Raw genomic sequence first — 22,123 nt, 5'->3', positions numbered from 1 at the left:
AGAGAGAGATTGGGTATATGTGGGTGTGGGAATGATTATCAGAAATTTGGATTAAGTGAAACAAAAATCATATAAGAGCATAAGAGTCATTAATAATGATTTCGGCCTTCACTTTCATTGTTGTTTTTTTATTTTTATTTTATTTATCCAGCAGTGCTCAGAGCTTACTCCTGGCTCTGCACTCAAGGATTACTCCTAGCAGGTCTCAGGGAACCATATGGGGTGTTGAGGATCAAACCGGGGTCAGCTTGTGCAAGGAAAATGCCCTACCCACTATCCTATGGCTGAAGGCCCTGTACTTTTAATTTTATTATTGAATCACCATGAATTGAAAAGTGACAAAGATATTTATTATTGAGTTTCAGGCTACATTCATTATTCCAATACCAATCTCTTCACTAGTACCTCTAGGCATTTACCTTGAATGAAACTGAAGATTTTAAAGAATTGAGTAAGTATACATGTGGAATGGCTTAGCCTTTCATCTGTAAATAATCATCAGAACTTATTTGTTAAATACTAATGACTGAGGTTGGGCTACAGGGTCTAGTAAGATGTTTTCATTAGTCTAAGTTATGGAAGCTCAGACCAAGTAGCCTACTGGGGGAGATTAGAAGTGATCATATTTTATCATTATTTTGAAGTTTGGAACAAGATCATTTTCTGACAGAGTAGAAGAGGAAAAAAGAGGTGTGATCTTAGATAAATCCATGTCTTTTAAACCAGTGACTAAAAGAGCAGATTTGAGATGAACCAAAATGGGGAAGACAAAGTGGAATAGGATGGGAGCATGGAGCCAGAGCTTGGTTTGGGAATGTGCAGTTTGAGATGTCATTTCCGTATCCAAGATACTGAACGATACTTCTACGACACTGGAGTTTAGGGAAGGATCACTTTGGAATGTTTAAAGCCAAGTTGCTTTGCTTTTATTTTGAAAGTATTTAAGATAAATAACATTAAGCTTTTTAACTGGATAATACTGAGTACAAATGGGGACTTAAGACATGGTAAAGAAAAAATTAAACATCAAATAAAGTGTGAAGAGCAGTGGGTACAACATCGGTGGCTTAGTGTTTGGAAACCAGTTATATAAAGTATATCAAGCGTAATAAGTTATGGATGACTATTTAAAAATTACTTTTATGAGCAATTTATACTCTGGGACAGAATGGATAGCCACTTTAAGGGACAGTATTATCTTCCCTATGACTCAGCATTATTTAATGCACCATCTGTTGTACTAATTAAAATTAAAAATGACCTAAATAGCTATAAAATTGTTTTTTTAAATAGTTTTATCATTCTGTGTTATAGTGGAATAACAGTAAACAAAACAGTTATGCCATGTTTCTGAAAGAGAAAGTACATGAAGATACATCATCCAGGGATAGAAAATACCACATACAAAGCAACACTTTAGGTATATTCTTTAAGATCTAAGGGCTCCCACATTGCAACCAACTCAAGTCCATCTCAACTGTCATAATTTGAGAATTTTTTCTTTTTTTTTGCTTTTTGGGTCATACCAGTGATGCACAGGGCTTACTCCTGGTTCTGCACTCAAGAATTACTCTTGGTGGTGCTCAGTAGACTATGTGGGACGCTGGGAATTGAACCCGGTTGGCTGCGTGCAAGGGAAAACGCCTTACTGCTGTGCTATCTCTCCAGCCCCATAATTTGAGACACTTCTTAGGAAAGGCAAAAGAAATGTTGATCATAATAATCTTGAAACTAATAAAGCTGATACTTGGGGGAAGTATATGCTGAGTGAATACTGATTTTCAAATACTCAATTGAAAATGATAATATTTTATCATTGATAATATTTTATCCCACCTACTCAAGAATATTCAAAATATCTTCTAGGATATAAAAATCTCAGGTGAAAAGAAGAAAGAGAATCATTGGTTCATGGTTGCCAACTTTTCCTTCCAAAGTCCTCAAAATGAAGACTCATCCCACACTTTCAGTTAGTTTAAAGAGAAGCCAGAATAAATTTTCATTGTTATTGTGAATTTAAGAAAAAAATTGTCTCCTTGTTTGGGGATCACAACCAGCATTGTTCAGGACTTACCACTATCTCTGTAGTCAGTGAACAACTTTGGTAGGATTCTGTGGACCCGATGGGGTGCCGGGGATTGAGCCCAGGAAGGTCACGTACAAGGCAAGTTCCTCACCTGCTGTATCTAGCTTGGGCCTATCGAGACTAATATTTCTATAAAACTCTCCCATTGAAAGAGAACAGAGAGTAGGTAAGCAGTATAATCCTCTAATTAAGCTATTCTTTTATCTGAAACATTTCCTTATGTTTACATACACATGCACTTATGCAAATTTATGAATGTAAATAAATATATACTAGATTTTGCTTATTGTTTCCTAAACTAAAACAGTGGGAACTACCAAGAGTATTGATTTATTCAAAACCAATGTTTTTACACATCAAAAACTCTATTTTCTAAGTAACTATAAATAAAATGAAATTGGCATAAAGAACTTGATATTGATGTTAGGGAGTGCATTTATAATTAAATTCAAAATTATAAACACAACATTGTATCTGTTTATATAGCAATTGTTATAATAGCTGCATACATATTAAAACAAATGCTAGTTACATACTGAATCTCAGCAACAACATTTAGGGGGGAAATATGTTTTCATTACCACCTTTTCTTTGCAAAATAATTGAAAAAAGCATTTGACTGTGAAAACAAACAACACCCCACAAAACATACAATATTCCTCAGACAGTGTTGTCCCAATTTTCCTTTTGAGCAGATTCTCTCTTTAATTCTCTCTGACTTATCCAAAAAGCCTTCCCACTTTAGCCCAATTCTAACCCATAGTCTCTGAACATTATCTCTTGAAACACATTTATTCTCATCTTCACACCCATATACATGGACATACAAACTCAGCAGGAACAAACACATCACTAACTTTAAATGCTTATTTTCAATTGAAAAAATCAGGAATTTGATGTGAATTGTAGATAAACAAGAAAAACATTAGGCTAACAAAATTAAGAAGGGAATATCTAATGGACAGTGGTCACTTTTCTTCATACAGAGGAGTGAGGGACAGGTCATTATATTAATCATTCTAAATCCAGAACATTTCTTAGTGCCATTAATTTGCATATTTGCCTAAAGGAATTATATTCATTCTTTGGCTTAAGTCCATCAATTGTCTTTGTTCATCTGAGGAGGAAAATGATCCACCCTCTCCTGAATATTAAAGACTATATGATTTTTGTCACCCACTGTTTCTAGGTGTTGATAGGTGATTCTTATCTGCCACAATATCCTGTTAGCTGGGAACTTCAGGGTTGAGATCCTGGAGAGACTGTCACATAACTCATCAAACAGTGTTAATATGCTGCTTTGCAAGAATTCAGTGTGAGAAAGGCTGGATCATCTTAAGTTCAAGAGTATATTCTTCCTTATGTTCCAAATATACCTCAATCTGTTCAACTTATCAATCACCTAGTGTGGCTTCAGGACCGTTTTTTGGCTAATGATTTCAAAGTGATTACATAAAACTGATAGGGGTAATGCTGAAGAAAAATTATTTCTCTCCTGAATCTTATTTCTTGAAGTATCTCTTCAAGCTTTAAAGTATGTACAATGCACATTAAAAATATTTTACAAAACATTTTACAAATTTCAGTCTAATAAAATATATGTGCATTGTACAAAAAACTAAATAGAAATACAGCAAAAATAGTGAAGAAAAGCACCATAATTTCACCAGAGATAAGTGGTACAGAGAAGCTTCTTTTACTTAGGTGCTTAAGTGTTATTAGTAGGCACAAAAGTAATAATACAGCAGTCTGCTTTATTTAGAATCTCTGCTTTCTATTTTAACTCACTGTGAGTGCATCAATGCTTCCGAATGAAAATGCATTTTTATAATCCCCCAATCAATGAGATTCAGAACATAAAAGAACCAATCTTTAGTCTCTAAACCTTCAGAGAGTATTGAAGTGCTGTCAAACCTAATTTCTTTTAGTAAACAACATTGAACCAGTAGAGCACTAATTTATTCAGATTAAAATCAATATATTTATTGTATGACTACAAATGTTTACCTTAATATCATTCGTCAGTTGAAGGTGATATTAAGCTCAATGAGAGTGATATTCAGCATATTAAAGACATATTGGACCTTTTACATATTGGATCTGAGGTACAGAACTTTCTAGAAATGCCTGGTTAGTAATTGCTTATAAGGGGGAAAAAGCACTGAATGGAAAAAGTAATAAAATAATAGACAAAAAGTTTTTTAATTGAAAGTTATCAAAAAAGTATAGCAATGAGTAGTGTATTATTCAAATGCTCTCTAGTGAAAATGAGACTATATATCAATTTTTTTATTGAATTGTTTTTTGAAAGAGAAATCAGCAGAATATAATCACGGGTGTTATTATGCTGAAAGATTCATCTAAACCTAATTTCTCTCAGTCTAATTTCTCCTTCCATGGTCCTGCCTCCTCCTCTTCTGCTTTTCCATCTTCCTTCTAACAATATGCCTAAACTATTTTGGGCAAAATGTCTTCAGTTTCCCAGGAAACAAAGGAATTTTCAACAGTATCTAGATTATAGAAACCATTACCTGTGGCAATAAGAACATATGTTTTCTTTTAATTGAGCATAACAAAACTCCCTAGAGAGTCTGCTAGATAGGATAAAGCTAGATAGTTTCAAGATGCAAGAAAGAAAAAAATCACAACTGTGTCGCTATAAAATGTATACCAATGTTGCCAAACTCCAGGTTCATATGTAGAACTATGAGGTGAATATAAAGTTTGAAAATGGGTCATATTCTTATGTTTTTTCCATGAAAATATTAGTACAAATATTATTTTAAATAGAATGAGTCACATTACTTTTTCAAGTAGCTGATTGTTTTTTTTGCTACTTTTACATATCTTAATTTATGATGATTCTTTTCAAATATAAGCAGTTAATTTAAGTGATGTGGATTCTACCTTCTGCAATCTTTTGCAATCTTTACTAGTGGGCTCTGAATAAATGTATGTTCAGGGATGGAGGCATCTGTGATGAGGTTGGAGTGAATCCTTTGAGAGCTTTAAGTCAGCCCTGCCCGCAGAGCACTGTATATTCGTTCTAGTCTGTATTTTGCAACTACTGAACCAGCCTAAATTGTCTCCTTTGTTGTTCATATTTATCCCGGCTGATGTCCTTGCCTTCTACTTCTCAGAGTTGATTAAGCATTCATCTGCTGAATTATGAACTCACAATCCCCTTATCTACAGCCTGCCATACTTTGCATCTAATCTAACCTCCTATCTCATCCCAGAAAAAGCCTCAGTATTTTTCGAGTTCAAAAGCTATCCTCCAATTATTGCTTTTAAAACTCCCCTTCACCTTATCAATGATTTTGTCCCTTTGCTTCTCTACCCTCCATTGTCTTCCTTAATACTCCGTAATCTATTCACTGCTTTCCTCTAGGATGACAATAAATTGATATAAAAGCAAAACTAAAGAGATCAACCAAGAACTGCTTTTTCCATCTGTATCTATCATTGCTTCCCCCTCAAAGTTCTTTGCTGGGTGATCAAGCTATAAAATTGACATCAGTCAGACCAATAGGAGGGAAAAAAAAAACATGAATTACACATTTATGGGTAGTTATAGGCATGTGACTTCTAAAGGCAAAAATTCAGGAAAAAAGAAAAGAATATACTCCAAGTTAAGAAATAGGATGCACAGTATATGGTTCCCTGAGCACCATGAGAAGTGATCCCAGAGCAGAATCAGAAGCAAGCCCTGAGCACAAATGGGCGAGGTCTCAAAACATCAAATAAATAACATTGAAATATACTAATTCTGGATGATAGTTCCAATTTTCATCCTTGGGAGGAGTTAAGGAATTGGTAAAAGTTCTGTGTGGGACTCCAGGCTTTGAGTGAGCTGAGTTCAAATAATCAATATGCCAAGTTCTAACATCTTGGGAAACCTTTTCTGAGATATTGGGGAGAACTGGGCTCACACGGGTTTCCGGGTGCTCTGTTGCACCTTCCCATTGATATCCTTTCAGCGCTCCAAATGACTTCCTTCGTGATATTTCTGAAACACAGTGTGATCCTGCTCCTGTCCTACTTATATTAGCTTCATTTTTAGCTTCTGCTAAAAATTGAAATCCATAGGGAAGAATAGAAAACATATTGTGGAACTGCTCCACGTCCCTCTGCAGTATTTCCCAGGGTCGACTTGGGCAACACTTTCTGTTTTTTCATTTAAAGATGGTAGAGGTGAGAGTGGGTTCTGAGCAAAAAAGTTTCTATTCTTTTTCTTAAAAGGGTATATATCTGAAAAGGCACATTATGGAACTTACATAGTAAAGACACTTTCAAGTTAAACATGCATTTTGATTTGCATCTGAGTGTCCAGAACTTGGCTGCCTGGATACATCAAGTTGCCAAGGAAACTGGGAAGTCTTTAACTTCTTGGAAATGTTTTTAAAGTGGAGCCTCTTCCTCTTTTCTGATGAATGGGAAGCAGCTGTGATGTCTGAAATCAGAGTATCTGTCTTGATTCTCAAGGGGAAAAAAAAACTAGTAGTAAGGGTAGCAGTAGCAAAACTTCAAGATAGGTGGCAGCGTGGCGACCTCCATCTTTTTGAGCCCACAAATCAGAGGTATGAGCTTGCAGTGACAGAGCGCTCAGGAGATCTCAGGAAGGGGGAGTGGTACCGGCGCCACTTTCTGCCCAGATGAGATCCCGAGCGGCCCCACACAAACAGCTCCTCCGTTCCTGGATGTCCATTATCCCAGAGGCCCATTATCTACTTTTGGAACCCAGCAGCTTCTTGCAGAAATGCCTCTAGACTGTGAACCAAGTTCCGGCCCTATACTGCCCCAGGAGGGGAATGGTTTTTCTCTCTCTGCCTTTCCTTTCTGCGGCAGTGGCAGACTGGCGACCACCATCTTTTAGAGCCCACTAAACAGAGGTACGACCTTGCAGTGATGCGACTCTGGCAGAAATTTCTCTGGACTTAATTACTAAAATACCAGAAATCCAAAATCAGGTGGACACTGTCGCAGCCGCATGATCTCATATGCTCTTCATTCTCAGCAATGGAAAACAAATTATCAAATGATGCCTTTTTGACAGGTCTGATTGTTGGGGGGAAATTCCAAATAATAATAGTGAGTTTTCTGTTGAAATATTGAATGTAATCAAAGTAAAGAGAGAGTAAAGTGAAAATCAGCCACACAGGCAGGGTGGGGAGTAGAATGGGAGATATATTGGAGTTCTTGGTGGTGGAACATGTGCACTGGTGAAGGGATGGGTATTTGATCATTGTATGACAGAGACTTAAACCTGAAAGCTTTGTAACTTTTCTAATGGTGATTCAATAAAAAACAAACAAACAAAAAAACTTTCAGAACAGAAGTATTGGCAAATTCCTTCCTTCTCCCTCCCTCCCTCCCTCCCTCCCTTCCTCCCTTCCCTCCCTCCCTCCCTTCCTCCCTTCCCTCCCTCCCTCCCTCCCTTCCTTCCTCCTTCCTTCCTCCCTTCCTTCCTTCCTTCCTTCCTCCCTTCCTCCCTCCCTTCCTTCCTTCCTTCCTTCCTCCCTTCCTCCCTCCCTTCCTTCCTTCCTTCCTTCCTTCCTTCCTTCCTTCCTTCCTTCCTTCCTTCCTCTCTCCCAACCTCCCTGCTTCCCTCTCTCCCTCTCTCGATCGCTCACTTCCTCACATTTTTCCTTTCTTCCCTTTCCTCCTCTATTTCTTCTGTCTGGGAAAATAATATTTCCTAAGGAAAATTTATTCTACACTTCCTGTTCCTCACAAATGATGGCAGTTGAATGTAGCAATGAGTAAGTAGCCTGGTAATTCCTTTTAGATCTCTGTGCACTTAACTCTTTTTACATCTATCCCTACAGTGGATTTTAGAAGAAAGCATATTTGTGCAATAGAGAATATTTATAGTAAATAAAGTCAGATGCTATAGCTGCAATGCTTAGCCTGTTTTCTAATTAGAGAGGATCACATTTCTGATTTGTGAATTTAGAAAAGGACTCTATATAATTGTAGTTTGAGGGGTTCCCCCTTAAGTAGTGGTATATGCACTTATAAAACTGTTTCACTATAAAACAGATAATTCTATGTGTGTATATGTATGGTTACTGTATATGCCAATTTGCAGCATAGATTATACAAGAAAAATTTAATTTTGTAATTAAATTTTTCTGTTCCTAAAGCTAAGGAAGTGTTACTGTAGGTAGAATTGTCTCTGTTACAGTGTATCATGTTCTGAGAATGCACTGATTTTTATGTCAGGGAACCTAGAGTCTAATAAACTATACTGATTATATAGTTCTTCCACAACTTTTAGCAGGTATTACATTTATAAAATATTAAAGTATGTTCTGTTTTCTTAATTAAATTTTTGATAGTTTGGTACTTTATAGTTGGACTGTGTGGGGACTTTGATGTATCTAATTAAAAATTAGGTGTTTTGGGTCCAGAGAGAAGGTTCAGTGGGTAGAGTGCTTATCTTTGAACACAGTCGACCTGGGTTCAATCCCCATCTTCCCATATGGCACCTGAGCCACTACCAGGAGTGATCCCAGAGTGCAGAGCCAGAACTAACCCCTGAGCATTACAGGATGTGACTTCCCACCCCACCCCCCAAAAAATATTGGTGTTCTTAGACTGGAGCCTACTACTCAATCAAGAAGGATGGTTTTGTAATTTGCAAAATGAATAATGGTACTGAGTTCCCCCAAACCATTCTGTGTTACAGAATAAATGCAAACTCACATATCTGCAGATTATTTATTTATTATTTCTATTAAATCTTCTCTCCAAGATTTGCTAAAATGTGTTTGCTTTATTATATTGGGTTACCTTTATTGGTTTAGAATACAGGCAGGCACACTACCACTGTGACCATATCCATTTTGTAAACACTACACCCACACACACCATATAAAAGGTTGTATTAAAAAAAAAGTAACAGTATGTAGCCTACAAGGTTGCTGTGTGGTCCATGATGGAGATAATACATAGCTCTTCTAGTGTAGAGTTTTCAAAAGATGACTATTTTCCTGAGAACCTTCTGAATTGGAAGTAAAAACACCAGTTTTCTCTGGTAAGTTGGTAGGTGAAATTTAGAGCCGCAATTATCTTACATCTTACATTTCTCTTACATTCTGACAATTCTCTTACATTTTTGCTTCTTACGGTAAGATCGGTTGTTTTTGTTGTTGTTAAAAGGCAAAATCACCTACTAATTAGAGGCCTGAATAGACAACATTTAATGTTTTTGCAGCTTGTTTTATTCAACTTTTTTTTTTTACGTATTATACGACTGGAGAGGGTAGGATAGCACAGCAGTTTCGCGTTTGCACGTGGCTGATCCGGGTTCGATTCCTCCATCCTTCTTGGAGAGCCCAGAAAGCTACCGAGAGTATCCCACCCACACAGCAGAGCTACCCATGGCGTATTTGATATGCCAAAAACAGTTAACAATACGTCTAACAATGGAGATGTTACTGGTGCCTGCTCGAGCAATTCAATGAAGAACAGGATGACAGTGCTACATAAAATTATAGACATTCTTCTGTTAACTGTTTTTTTTAAATATTATTTGATTTATAGTCTCTGTATTCATGGTCGCGCGACCTCTTATAGCCTAGTTCTCCCTCTTAGAGAACTTGGCAAGATACCGAGAGCATCCTGACCACACAGCAGAGCCTGGCAAGCTCTCCATGGTGTATTCAATATGCCAAATACAGTAACAATGATGGGTTCTCATTCCCCTGACCCTGAAAGAGCCCCCAGTGCGGCACTGTTGGGAAGGATGAGTAAAGAGAGGCTGCTAAAATCTCAGGGCTAGGATGAATGGAGACCGTTACTAGTGCCCGCTCGAGCAAATTGTTGATCAGTGGGATGAAAATGATGATGATGATATTCCTAAAGCAATGGAAATTCAAGCTGAAAAGCATATTAGTCAAATTATGAGATTAATATCTCTACATAAAATATCTTTTATTTTTTCTAAATTAAATTCTCTTGCAGTCTATCTTTCCAAGCCAACATTTTATGAAAACTTCATTATATCATCGCAAAACACTGTAAACAACCCAAATGAAGAACAGTATAGCCAATAAATGGTGGTATAGTCTATAATAGAGTCTTTCTTTGGGAAAAGAAGCTTGGGTTTGGAGTCCATGATCTCAGGGCTTCCTCCTGACTCTGCTCATGAATCACTCCTGGCAGTGTTATGTGGTACATATGCAACCCTGGAGATTGAACCAAATTTGGCTGCATGCGTGGCACTGAAGGCATCCCTACCTTCACATCCAATTCTATTCCTCCAGCACCTGTAGTGGTGTATTAGTAATAAAAATAAACTGAGCTACTGGTGCATGCAACACTAAACCTTTAAAATCATTAAAATCAACAACAACAAAAAAGCTAGATGAGAGTATATGTGAATGTATTGATATACTGAGAACTTGGACTCATTTGAAAAACAAAGACTTCAATTTTGCTTTTGAATGACAGAGTATGGGTTTTGGATTATATTTAAGTGCCAACTGTAAAAAAGGCAATGTACATGTCCATGAAACTTAATTCTATGCAATAGTCTCAGTAGAAAGCACTGGAGGTTTTTAGCAGCCTCTTTGATGATTTAATAATTTAAGAAAGAGATAACTCTAAATTTCAGTGGTTTTTTTCTTCTTAAAGGATTTCATAGTATTTTAAAGTATTTTTAGTTTGTTACAAAAGAACAAGAGAGAGAAGGGGGGCAGAGAGAGAGATTTACAATGTCTTGTTCATATAATCCCTCTGTTATGTATAAATAGGAGGTTTAAGGACAATGGCAGCTCATCTATTTTTACTGGATAATAGGACATGATACACAAAAAACTATCATGGACTAGGAAGAGAATACCGCTGGTAGGGCACTTGACCTGCATAGTGAGCAACCTGTGTTCGATCCCCTACTTATGTCTGACCCCCAATCACCACCAGAGATGATTCCTGAGTACAGAGTCAGGGGTAAGCCCAGGGCAAAGCCAAGCCCAAACTACTTTTAAAAAGCCAAACGTGAGGATGGGTTTCCTAGTTTTATAATAGAGTTAATGCAAATATTATCTTCAAAAAGAATTTTATTATTGAAAATACTTTTTAATGTAGCATTGGGGAGTCAAGATCAATTATATACAATAACTGCTTTTAAACCATGAAAATTCATAAATCTATCATTTTTGAATCCAAAACCGTTTTTTGTTATTTGGATTTGGGGTATATACCTGGCAGTGGGTTGAGATAACACAGTGCTTGAAGTTCCTATAAAGGTTCTTTTGGGACCATGTGCTAATCAGGAAGCAAAGACCGTTCCGGTTCCCATGTAAAAACTCTGTGCTCTTGCCACGGAAGTATCACCTTGATCTCATTTTTTTTCAATTTTTGTTTAATGCTTAAGTTAATAAAGCATCAGTTCTAAGACTTTTCACACATAACAGGATATAAATATGAAATAATAAAATGAAATTTATTGACATCAGCAGGACAGGATATTTTTTCTACAATTAAGTGATGCTAATGAAATATTTTGCAGCAGAGAAGCTGTTTGAGTAAAGTGATTATTTCTTAACACTATATAATAATCATTCAAATTTTCAATAGGAAATATACCATAACACAAATAAATCATATATTAGAAAAAAAAACAACTAAAGGCTTTTGTGATAGAAATGTTAAACATTGCCATAACATGTCTGAGGTAGTACTGGGGTTAAAGCATATGCCTTACATGCGGCTGACCTCAGTTTTAGCTCTGGCACTCTAAGGGTCTCTAGTCACCTCTAAATGTATGGTCCTGGAGACCCTCTTGCATGGTTGAGGGCCTGGACACTCTTTTCCTGCCTGCAATGCTTTTACTTCTGTACTCCCACTGTTCATCCATTTGCTCGAGCAGGCACCAGTAATGTCTCCCATGTGAGGCTTGTTGTTACTGTTTTTGGCATATCGAATACGCCACGGGTAGCTTGCCAGGCTCTGCCGTGCGGGTGGGATACTCTCAGTAGCTTGCCGGGCCCTCTGAGAGGGATGGAGGGTAGCTTGCCAGGCTCTCTGAGAGGGATGGAGGAACCGAACCCAGTCGACTGCATGCAAGGCAAACACCCTACCCGATGTACTATCGCTCCAGGACTCCCAAAAAATATGGAACGCTTCACGAATTTACCCACTCTTATTCCGTCTTATGCTTAGGGTCTATTTAAATTCCCTCCTTTAGAGAGGATTTATGGTCTTTTCTGTTTCAGCAGAGATATTTTTTTTTCTCAATTGTTAAAATTATTACTCATTTTGGTGGTTATCATGATATTTTCAATAATTGCCAGTTAAAGTAAATCATTATTCCACAAAACTTTTGACTGTCACTTTAGGTCTTAAAAACTTGAAATGCATCTATCAACAGATCTAAAGGAAAATACAATGCTCCAAGATATCAGTGGTTCTCATTGTTGAGAGAATTGAAAGCATATCCATAATTCTGATCCCAGAACTGTAATAAAATCAATCATAAGAATTTAAATATTAAGTCTTGAGAATGGGTAAAATTTATTTGACTTTTATTTAGATTGCCTATTAATTGATTCTCTTACTATTTAGGGCATATAACAAGATGTTATTGTGAATGATAGTATTATATGAAGCATTATTCTCATTTTTCCAGTGTTTGAAAGAGAAGAAATCACAGTGGAGAGGGTCAATACGGCTTCATTACTTATAGATGGAGTGTGTATACAGGAACAAAAGAACGAGTGAGTAGAAGGAAGTGAAAAAATATAGTACACTCTTTTGAAAAATTTTTTTCTGTAAAAATATTACCAAGGAAGCAAGTAGATAAATACATGACTATAGACAAATGAAATTGAGACAAAAGAGAAAAAGCACCAATCTTCAACTAAATTCCCTCATAAATACTAGTAGCAGAGAAAGATCACTTTCAATTATTCTTGAGAAAACTGTCTACTTGAAACTTTTGTGTGCATGTGATTAATACAACTGATCCTTACATGATGTTGGAAAAATCATTTATTGTTTTATATTTTTAATCAATCAAATCATAATGATATACTAATCTTAAAAAGTCATTAATCCTATGAAATTACTCTGATTCTTATATCCTTGCTGGTTCTTCCACTTGCTTCATCTTTCCATATAAATCATAAGCTCTTGATCAATAAATAACATCTTAAGCTTTCTTTGTGTTCTCAGTGTTTGGCCATATTGAATGTCTTTAAATAAAATTGCTTTTATCTATTTTTAAATTTTTTAAATTGAATTACTGTGAGAAATACAGTTACAAAGATTTTCATGATTGGATTTCAGTAGTACAATGTTCCAACATCCATCCCTTCATCAGTGTACATTTCCCACCACCAATGTCCCCTCCTATCCTGCCCCATCTGTTTCTATGGCATAAAAGTTTCCTCCCTTCCCACTTTCTTTATTATTTTGAGCATTATTGTTTGAAATACAGATACTGAAAGGTTATCACGTATATCTCTACCTACTTTCAGCATTCAGTTCTTGTCTAAAGGGATCATTTCAAATATTATTGTCATAGTTGTCATTTGTCTATCCAACTGCCCGATTCACAATAGCCAGAATCTGGAAGCAACCTGAGTGCCTAAGAACAGATGACTGGGTTAAGAAATTGTGGAACATCTACACAATGGAATACTATACAGCCACGAGGAAAAATGAAGTCATGAAATTTTCTTATAAATGAAGGTGGAGACGATTATGCTGAGTGAAATGACTCAGAAGGAGAAGGATATACACAGAATGACTGCACTCATTTGTGGGAATATAAAAAGAACATTTGTGAAATATAAAAAAAACAACATAGTATGAGATCAATATGCAAGGATGGGTAAAACAGGGGCCAGATGGACTGGTCCACAGTTGGATACATGAAAATACTTGAAACGGATAGTTTGATTTTGCCAAGAAGATAAAATTTGCAGAAATTAATAGCAATACATTTAACTTAAAAATTATAAAGCCAGAGAAATTATATAGGGGTTAAGGTGCTTGCCTGATATGAGGGTCAACTTTGGTCTAATCCCCAGCACAACATGGCCCCCCAAACATAGAGCTGAAAGTATCATCAGGGCACTGTTGCCACTGTTGCCCAGCTCAATATATATCTACACACACACTCTTATATATATATATATATATATGTATTATATATACTTTTAAATTTAACACTAAAAGCAAAAGAAAATCAAGAGATCCTAAATTATATAAAGTTTATTTAACTTAAAATATCTCCAAGATATTTTTAAGAAGACAGTTGTATGAAGTTCTGAAAATTATTTAATAGTGATGTTAGTAGCCTCAGGAGTGATGTAAAATTTACTGATGGAATGACTAGTGTTTTCTGGAAACTAAAATTGGATGGATTTATGCTCAAAGACAGTCTTAGATATATCTAATGTTTTTAAAATTAATTTATCTTTAAGGGTAGTAATTGAAAAGTAATGCCAACTATTCACTTTGGAAAAGTGAGAAGTGAAAATTAAATTCAAGACAAGTCAATAATTGCTTTCTCACTTGACTTCTTGGTCATGACCCAAAATTACAAAAGCTATATTCTAGTGTATAGAGTTAGTGTGTGTATATAGTGTGTGTATATAGTGTGTGTGTGTGTATATATATATATACATAGTGTGTATATATAGTATGTATATATATAGTGTATAGTGTATATAGTGTATAGTGTATAAAATTAATGATAAGTCTCATTCTCCTGACCCTGAAAGAGCCCCCAATTGTTGGGAAAGATGAGTAAAAGTAGGCTGCTAAAATCTCAGGGCTGAGTGTAATAGAGACGTTACTGGTGCTCACTCGAATAAATCTGTGAACAATGGGATGACAGTGATGACAGTGATACAGTGATACTCTAGTGAAAATAGTATAATGAAAAAACAGCAACAAGAGTACTGATTCTAAACCAGAGCGATATTACTTCACACTCTTTATCTTGGTGAGGTGAAAAATTATATTAATATGTTTAAAGTTCAGATATTATGCTATGGAACATCACATCTATACTTGCAAACTACATATGATATAGAAAATATATAATCCAATAACATAGTTTCATGAGGGCATTGTAATATAATGAGAGCAATGTCTAAAAAAGTATCAGGAGAAATGTCTAAAATCTAATTTTATTTTGTTCAGAGGTTGTGAGGGAAAATAAAGATTGAGAAACAATGCATTGAGAAAGATTTAGAAACAATACAAACTGAAATACCTAACAGTATTAAATAAATGCAAGCCTATGATTTTTCCACTGGAAGCTGTCAACTTCTGTTTTCACCATCTCTTCTCAGATAATGTAATGTCTTCTAAAGAGATTTGTTTGATTTTGAATCTTTTATGTAATCATGAACACAAGACTTCAAGTCATAGCAGATTTGAATACAATTTAAATGGTAGTAACAGACAGATGAGACAGACAATTTTATTTCTTGTTTACTGGATATCTACTCCATGTATGCCACTTTTTAAATATTATAAAAACAAAATAAAGTTTTTATAATAAAAAACTTTATGGCACTTACAATTAACAAGGAGAGAAGATATGAATGAAAAATATAAAACATACATTTGAAAGTAAGGTCAGATGTTCTTCTTTCTAGAGCGGTATGCTGTTAAAAGTTATAACACTGTATCTGAAATATACTCATTACTCGGTTCACTTTTAGGCAGTGCAAAGAGATTGCAGTATAATGCTCTGGCACTTTGAATTTGAAGTTTGAGTTTTCCACCTGTAGCAGCTAATTGCATGGAAAAGGTTATCTGTAGTCATGATTCAACACATATGTTTTAATATTTGGGTGGTTGATTTTAAGGAAGGAAAGGATAACAAATTAATACCAAAATACAAATAGAAATGTTCTTAGGGACACAGGAGCTGGGAATGAATTCAGAGGTATAGCATATTTTTATGTGTCATATACTAAGCTCTGGCTCTAGGTCCAGTCATTGAAAAAAACATTGGTAGTATACGGGATACAAATAAGTTACAAGTTCATTATGACTAAAATTGGGGAACTCTCTAGTAAAACTCATGATATTTAGGGATCTACCTTTAGAGATAGATAGCCAAGGAGTGTGGTCCTGATGATTCAATTCTCTGCTGGCCCATTTGTGCTGTAAACTACCAGGCCTCAACCTGGTATCACTGAAAAATCAATCATCAGTTCCAAAGTTTGAATGAAAGTACTTGCCTCCAGCATATCAGGCATATGTTACGGCTCTTTTAACTATCTCCCAGGTCCAACTATCTTATGTTTTAGTTAAAAATACACACAAAAAAAGAGATTAAAATTGTTTCATAGCATTTTATTACTGAGGCAGAGAAGTATATGATGCTTGAAATTTTCAAGTTTATAGGATGATCACTTCAGAGAGACATGTTAGAAAAATAGTAAGACATAAGTAAGCTCTTGGATAGACAAGTTGCTTCTTATATAAGCCCAATAATTCTAGGCTAACGGTGGTTGGTTGTTCAACATTATGTGAAAGAAATTAGAATTCAGCTACAAAGTTCTTCAGTTGTTACTGCAAGTGCTTTAATTTTTTAAGTTTTTCATGTGCATTTCTCTTTTGGAAATTCGAGGATTACAAATTTCATTTGCTAAAAGTGTGTATTGTTATCGTGCTGCATACTCAGCTTTACTCACACTGATTCACACTCACTCACATGCACACATGTGACCATTAAAGTAAAAGGTTTGTAATATTTTTCTTTAATCTCCTACATAAGAATACAGAGCTAGGGGCTGGAGAGATAGTACAGTGGATAGGGCATTTGCCTTGCATGAGGCTGACCTGGGTTCAATTCCCAGCATCCTATATGGTCCCCTGAGCACTGCCAGGAGTAATTCCTGAATGCAGAGCCAGGAGGAACCCCTATGCAATGCCAGGTGTGACCCAAAAAGCAAAAAAAAAAAAAAGAAAAAGAAAGAATACAGGACTAATGTAGAAAGAATTTTCCCCTTCCTCCAAAACTTAACAAAAATAAGAACACAACACTCTGCCAAATTGTTTTCCTTAAGCTTTGAAGCAAGGAAAAAAATTTACATGTGATTATTTTAAAATCTGAACTATACATGCTTAGTTTTTAAAATAATGTACCATATTAAACTCAAGTTGCAAATCTGTGTTGGTATCACATAATAAAAACATAAATAAATTATAAGCTATGAAAAGAATCAATTTCTACAAATTTTGGCAGACCCTTTGTTTTTAAATTTTGTTATGAAAGCTTTTCATAGTCGTCACTTATCTGCATTTCAAAGAAAGTCAAACACTGGGATTTTGTTCTTTATTTTAATAATATGAGCACTAGAACCCAAAATCCATATAAGGAATGTTCATAAAACAGCAATCTCTGAGTAAAGTAAAATTTTAAACAGTTTCACCACTTGGAAATTCCTATTTTTTATATCAGTTTATAAGATTTTCTCAATTATGTTTATTAAGAATAATTCTCTTGAAAGTTTTATTTAAAAATTATATTTCATAGCTGACATAGTCTGGTAATTAATACATTAAATCAATGTTTTAATCAACTTGTAACTAAAAGTGCTATAATAATTTTGTGCTGTTTTGCCTTATTAAAGTTCATTCACTAGCTGCAGAAATTATGCAAAGATCAAGAGCTAAAATATGAGCTTGCAGTAAAAATTCAAGTATATGTTACAAATTTTTATAATGATATTTCACTGATTAATTTTCATACATATAGTAGCAACAGGGTGTTTCTTATGTTGTTGATAACAGTGTAAATGGCACAAACACAGCAACTTCTGGTAAAGCTGAGTATATTAAAACACATTCTCAAGGGGCTGGAGTGATAGCACAGTGGGTAAGGCATTTGCCTTGCACGAGGCAGGTCTGGGTTCGATTCCCAGCATTGCACATGTCCCTTGAGCACTGCCAGGGGTTATTCCTGAGTGCAGAGCCAGGAATTAACCCCTGTGCATCACCAGGTGTGACCCAAAGAGCAAAAAAAAAAAACACATTCTGCAATTCAGCAATTGAAACAAACCCCTACCATTTTCTAAATGTATAAATACTTATATATAGTCATATATATTAACAAAAGGTGTCAGAAATGTTCATAATTTGAAAAAGATACAAATTTTCATCAATAGGATGATTGTTAACTTGGGATATGTTCTTCAAATGGAATACTACATAGTATGAGTATAAACAAGATAAATTCAAAGACAGAAAATGCATAAACATGTTTTGTAAATTAAGCCCAAATGAGTATTTTTATAGAGCAAAACTGGGCTGAGAAACATACAGATGCAGAGTGTTCATTTTGCATAAGACTGACCAAGTTTTGGACCCTAGCACCCCATTATGTCCCCTGACTTTTTCCAGGAGTGATCACTGCATGCACAGCCCAGGAATAACCCCTGGGCACTGCCTGGTGTGGTCCAATAGCTCACCAAAAAATCAGAAAACTGCATTTATTGTTGTGTGGGTTAACATAATATGTATAGTAGATCGACGTAGTGTCTAAAAAATGGGTATCATGGAAGGTGGGTGCAGGGTGAGTATCTCTCCAATAAGACCAATGTCACTACTTAATCTCTGACCTCTGTACTTTGCTGTGTTACCTTTTGAAATTTTATATGGAAACTTGTTATCTGTACACTTATCTGTCAGTATGTTGTATCTCAATAGAAATTTTTATAAATTTATAAATCTTAGAATTTGTGAAAAGTTTTGTAAATTATTTAATTCAAATTGCCATGAAAATATTAAAGACACATTGATTAATTAATGTAAATGCTCTTATTGTCTTGTTTTTTACTTTGGTTATTTTATTCTTGCTCAGTATATCACAGAGAAACTTAGGAAATAATGACTAATTGCATAAGGTTCTTTTTAAATTAAATGTTTCTAGTAGATGGAATATCACTTTCTTTACTATAAAAAATTATCTTTCAAGGGTCATCACTGAAGACAAATAAGCATTGACATAAATATGGCTAAAAATCTTCATAGAATATTGAGTTAATTCCATCTATGGCTAATTAGTCTAAGATGAATATTTTGATAGATTTATGAAAGGAGAAATGTTCACAGAGAATATATGTCACAGTAATTCCTTACTGATATTGGGGTGTCCTTTACAAATTATTAAAATTTTTTTCTTTATAAAAAGTATTTTTGGGCTAAAATTATTTAGTTTAAATGAAAATAAAGTAATGATTTTGGCCATATGAAAAACAATTCTTATAGATTTCTAGATTTCAATCAATATTTTGTCTAGAGACAAAAGAGTATTTAGTTATAAAATAAAATATCTGAGATTACATTTTTACTCTTATAATTACCATGATTCAAATCTGACATTGTTGACCTTAAACTTGCTAAATCTTAGATATTAACATTGAATTTGCTGAATCTAAATCAACTAAACTATTTTCCCTTAAAAAGTATATAAAGAATATAAAGACACAGATTAAACTCTAAGGTACTAAAAAATAAGTGTAGCAAAATAATCACTATCTCTGAAATTCTTTGCTCCTTTAAAGAAAATAACATAAAAGTTATACACACTTTGCTTTGACTGATACATTTGTACACTTTGTGAGAGTTATAATGTCACAAAAATTACTAAAGTCACAAAAATTACTGTCAGAATATTTTTCAACTTGCAATCATTTAAGTCAGGCTGGGATATTATTAAAGCAGTAGAACAGAAGTCTAGCAATGTTTGGGGCCCTGAGTTTGATTCCCGTAACTCCAGCACTGCATCTTTCCCTCCAGCTACATGCAAGGATAACTGTGATGGCTTAGGAGCACCACTAGGAGTAGTTTTCTTACTCCCAGCACTGTTGAATGCAGTCTCTACAAAAACCTACAATGATTTAATCCTTTCAAAAAAATAAACATTCCAAATATAATAAACTCACAACAAGTTTCTAGTATTATACACATATCAAAATTATGCAATTTTCTATAATTATGGTTTTATGAAGGTGCTCAACTCTGAAAAACTGTCATCAAAATGTATTTTCAGATAGGAATCAATTAATACTTAGTTACTTTAATTATTTGACATCATCTTGAAACGTTTGTGAACTATAAAAATAATAGTCAAATTTATACTGATGGTTTAAAAATTATTGAGCAGTAGTTTATTTTTGCATTATTTATTTATAATAGGAGTCAGGAGTCAAATTTTGTTTGATTTTATCTTGTTTCCCTTCCATGATAATTTCTGAAGTGCATTATATATAAAAAATAATTTCATAAAATATATGAATTGCTCATATATTTCTTATGCTATTATTTTCATCAATTATTGACATAAAACACATATAACTTATTTATAATTTTGCTTCTGTGAATTACCTCAGAATAACCAGAAATTACACAAAGTTTTCATTAAAATATAGTAATATGTAGGCCTTTCCCCTCTCATCTGAAACATATTAGAAGTGTCTGAAATTTCTTTGATTGACAAATGATTTGATTCTAGCAATACTGTCTTTTAAAAAGTTATTAATGCTCCATTTTATTGTTATTTTGCAACTTTTAAAATGAGAGTAACATCCATAGTTTATAATATTTAAAAAAAATTAAAACCTCTAAAAGCGATTTGTTAAGAACAGCCTAGGTTTAAAAAAAATTTTCCCCCTAACGTAGTCTGCAAATAACATAATATGCCGGTGACTAAAATGCACTATGAGTGAAAACAGAGCAAAGTTACATTTTTTGCAAATACCTCGCTCAATATACTGCGACTGTGTTTTAGGATAAGACAACAAGACTTTAAAGACTCTTCCAACAAGTCTATTGTCGCATCCATGACCAAATGGGTACAAGCTAGCACACAGGCAGAATGAGTTGCCCAACTGTTAAATAGAGTGGACTCACCTGAGTAACAGTGCCGCTTCCCAGAAGTAAAATCCCGAAACTAACGTTCGAATGTGTCTCACTTGGGCCATGATACGTCGAGATCTTCACGATTCTGCAATGAATTTTATCCAAGGCATGGGCCGGGAGAGAACCTGGAGCGAAAACGTGCAACACAACGCCCCGTTGTGTTGGCGGAAAGCTTCAGCACCCCGGACAGCTCCCTCGCTCCGAGCCAGCCCGGCGCTCGCCAGCACCTGAGCTGCCCCCGGTCCACCCCTTCCCGGAGCCCTGAGCACCAGCAGATAGATGCACGGGGACTGGCTGCAGATGTGCCAGGGGGAGATGAGATAGGGCAAAGTGCCTGGGTTCGGGGCAACAGTTCTCTGAAGCTCAGGAGGCCGAGCAAGAATCTCCGTCCTTTGCTCTTGACTCAGACCCACCAGAAGAGAAAGCGGAGCGGGAGCCCGATGCTTCTTCACCTGCTCCCAGCGCGTCCAGCCCGAATCCCACTCTCCACCTTTAGGGGAAAAGCTGAGACCGCCAGCGCGGCAAAGGGAAGAGGGGGCGGGGCCCAACCACACAGGCCCAGCCGCCAATCACCACCTCACAGCGGAGCAGAATGACAGGCCACTCACCCGGGAAGGTGGTGCTTAGCGTTTCCTCGTTGGAAAAAAGCGAAGCAAAGCAAAGCAAAGCAAAAAAAAAAAAAAGCATTGAGTAACTGGTACAAAGCCTGTCGCACGACTGGTGACTCTGAGTGGAAAGGAACAGAGATTCTGAGGCTGTTGAGCATCAGGTGACAGAATCCGACTGCTACTGTGCTTGAGGGAGCCTCCCATTGTTCATTTTCAGGAAAAAAGTGCATGCGAGTAATGAGGGATTTTTTATTTAACTCTTCCCCCGCCCCCCGCCCTCCACCCCACACCCCCCTCCCCCAGTCTTTCGACTTTACGCTGCATTGCAAGAATCAAAATCTGCAGGAAACCCAGATCCTTAGAAAGGGCTAGGAGAGAGAGAGAAAGCGATGCCTGAACACCAGCACGGAGGGAAAATGAGCTGCTAATAGAATTCTTGCACAATTGCTGGCCTGGTTTGGCCTGGGAAGCAGAGTTGTCTAACTCGAGTAAGTTGAGTTTTAACTTCAACCATAGAAAGGATTCCAGA

At 35.8% G+C, this 22,123-nt stretch overlaps 1 protein-coding gene across 2 annotated transcripts in view; it reads right to left on the bottom strand.

Moving 5' to 3' along the window:
* Positions 1-21,494, bottom strand: part of GLRA3 (glycine receptor alpha 3) — a 185,273-nt gene extending 163,779 nt beyond the window's left edge. For both annotated transcript variants that reach the window (XM_004610392.3, XM_012933167.2), the window contains exon 1: positions 20,978-21,494. In XM_004610392.3, coding sequence (XP_004610449.3) covers positions 20,978-21,048 — 71 coding nt within the window. In that variant the 5' untranslated portion in view covers positions 21,049-21,494. The remainder of the gene's footprint in view (positions 1-20,977) is intronic.
* Between the last annotated feature and the right edge of the window lie 629 nt (positions 21,495-22,123).

This window comes from Sorex araneus, chromosome 1, assembly GCF_027595985.1.
Source record: "Sorex araneus isolate mSorAra2 chromosome 1, mSorAra2.pri, whole genome shotgun sequence".
Lineage (NCBI taxonomy): Eukaryota > Metazoa > Chordata > Mammalia > Eulipotyphla > Soricidae > Sorex > Sorex araneus.
Note: the sequence above shows the minus strand (reverse complement) of the source record. Positions and strands in the feature narration are given on the sequence as shown.